Below are 2,082 nucleotides of genomic sequence, written 5' to 3'. Positions count from 1 at the left end.
CCAGCTGTACGCATTGCACTTGTCGTTGGCTTTGCACGCGCCGCAGCACAAGTCAGGAGCCCCCGCGACGTCGGCAATGTCTTCGCCGCTAAAATCCGTGTTCGCTTCCACTGGGAGGCACGTCGGTGTACTACCAGCAGCGGCGAACGCCGCGCGAGACCCGAACGATACCACCTTCCCGCCCTGCTTCGACTTCAGCCAGCACGTGCCGCTGTTGTAGTCTGTCCAGACGTAAAAGTTGCATCCGGGGGTGCCCGAGCATTCGGCGCAGCAGTCCTTGAATTGCCGAGACGACACCGATCTGATGTCATTGCCTGGAAAGTCGTAGTTGGCTTCAGCAGGCGTGCAAAGGTCGGGATCCGGCAACGGGGGCGTCGTCGACGGGGCAGCGGTTGTCGTTGTGGGGTTTATCAACACCGCCGACTTGACGCCTACGCTTGTGACCTCGACGCCCACTTCCGACTTTAACCAGCAGGTCCCGCCGTTGTATGACGACCACACAAACAATTTGCATCCAGGGGTGCCGTCGCAATCAGCGCAGCAATCTCCCGCATTCGTACGATTCGTATTGGCAAGGTCAAAGCCGGCGTAGTCCACATCGTCTTTGATGGACGAGCACTTGGACGGGACGGGAGCGATAGTCGAAGGAGTCGTGGTTGGCGACGGGTCCTGGGCGACAGCGTCCTTGGGAAGGAGGGTCTTGCTACGCAACATGTCGACAATGTACGAAATCTTGATGGCGTAGTTGGAGCCGTAGTCGGCCGTGGAAGCCTTGCAGCCACCGCAGTTGTGGACGCCGATAACGGTGTTCGTTTTTGCGGCCATGAGAGGCGACCCCGACGAGCCCCCTTCCGTGTCCAGGTTGTGGCCCAACCGGTCCACGTTGTAGCAATCCGTTTGGATGGATTCGGTGTAGTTGGTGGTGGTGATGCGGCCTGGCGTCGTGCCGTCCTTAACCATGGCAATGCGGCGAGGTTTTCCATAAGGATGGCCCATGATATATGCCGTGTCGTTAACTTGCACGGGAGTTTGTGACGCTTGGAGGTAGCCAAACGGCTTCAAGTCGAACCCATTGACGAGGTTGAGCTTGACGAGGGCAAAGTCGAGCTTGACGTCGTTCAGAATCAACGTGACGCTGGTCGACGCAATCACGCCAGGGTGGCTGCCCATCGAGACAGAATCGGCGCAGCCGGGGGCAATTGCGGCAAGCTCGACAGTCGTGCGCGATGCCGCAGCCTCGTTGTTAATGCAGTGGTTGTTGGTGATCAGGTGGCCTTCCGAACCGAAGAGCCACCCCGAGCACCACGCACTGCCAATGCGAAGGCGCGCCACGGCCGCCGACTTGGCGAACTTGACCTTTTCCATGTCTTGGTAGCACACTGCATTCTTAGACTCGTCCGTGTTGCAGATGCTTTCGACCTGGGCCTCTTGTTCGAAGAACCACGGAATCTGGGCGTGGGCGACGGCGGCAAACCCAAGCATGGCCAGCGTTTGCGTTAGAGATACCATGCTCGACGTAAGACGAAGATGGTGGAATGAGCAATGGTGTTCAGAGCGCATCGCATCAGGAAACCTTCACCCAAGACGGGGCAAGGAGTGGGCAGTAATGAACGCCGCCTACACACGCATGTTGCGTACTTCGAAGTATACACTCAAAATTGGGAAAATTCGCCCGGTTTTCACAATTTCTAGCGCACATCTTCCCGTTGCGGCCAACACGCCGAGGGTGTCACTCTACAATATGACATGACTCTACCGACCGTCTGGTCACGTGGGCCGCTGGCATGGCGAGAGACGTGGCTACATTCAGTGGCGCCTTCGCCAAGAATGACGCCTTTACCACTGTACATCTCCACATGGTGCATTACTAGGAGGGTTTTGAGCCAAAACCTATGCATGCCAGAGAGTCCTGCGTGACGACAACAAGAGAAGATCGACACCATGTGTCGATTTCGCTTGCCGCAAGCCAAGTCAACAGAGAGGTGGGGCAAGCCGTTTGCCTCGCTCACGATATCTCACCGCTAAAGTGTCGATTATCTCAGTGGTAGAGCATCAGGTTGTTGTCCCGAAGGTCAAGGTATG

The 2,082-nt window shown here is 57.2% G+C and overlaps 1 protein-coding gene across 1 annotated transcript in view; it reads right to left on the bottom strand.

Annotated features, from left to right (window-relative positions):
- Nucleotides 1-1,509, bottom strand: part of H310_03470 (hypothetical protein) — a gene marked incomplete at both ends in the record, with an annotated part of 2,766 nt that extends 1,257 nt beyond the window's left edge. The window contains one exon of the mRNA XM_008867341.1: nt 175-1,509. Coding sequence (XP_008865563.1) covers nt 175-1,509 — 1,335 coding nt within the window. The remainder of the gene's footprint in view (nt 1-174) is intronic.
- Nucleotides 1,510-2,082: the final 573 nt, after the last annotated feature.

The sequence above is a fragment of the Aphanomyces invadans genome (assembly GCF_000520115.1).
Source record: "Aphanomyces invadans strain NJM9701 unplaced genomic scaffold supercont1.5, whole genome shotgun sequence".
Lineage (NCBI taxonomy): Eukaryota > Oomycota > Saprolegniomycetes > Saprolegniales > Verrucalvaceae > Aphanomyces > Aphanomyces invadans.
Note: the sequence above shows the minus strand (reverse complement) of the source record. Positions and strands in the feature narration are given on the sequence as shown.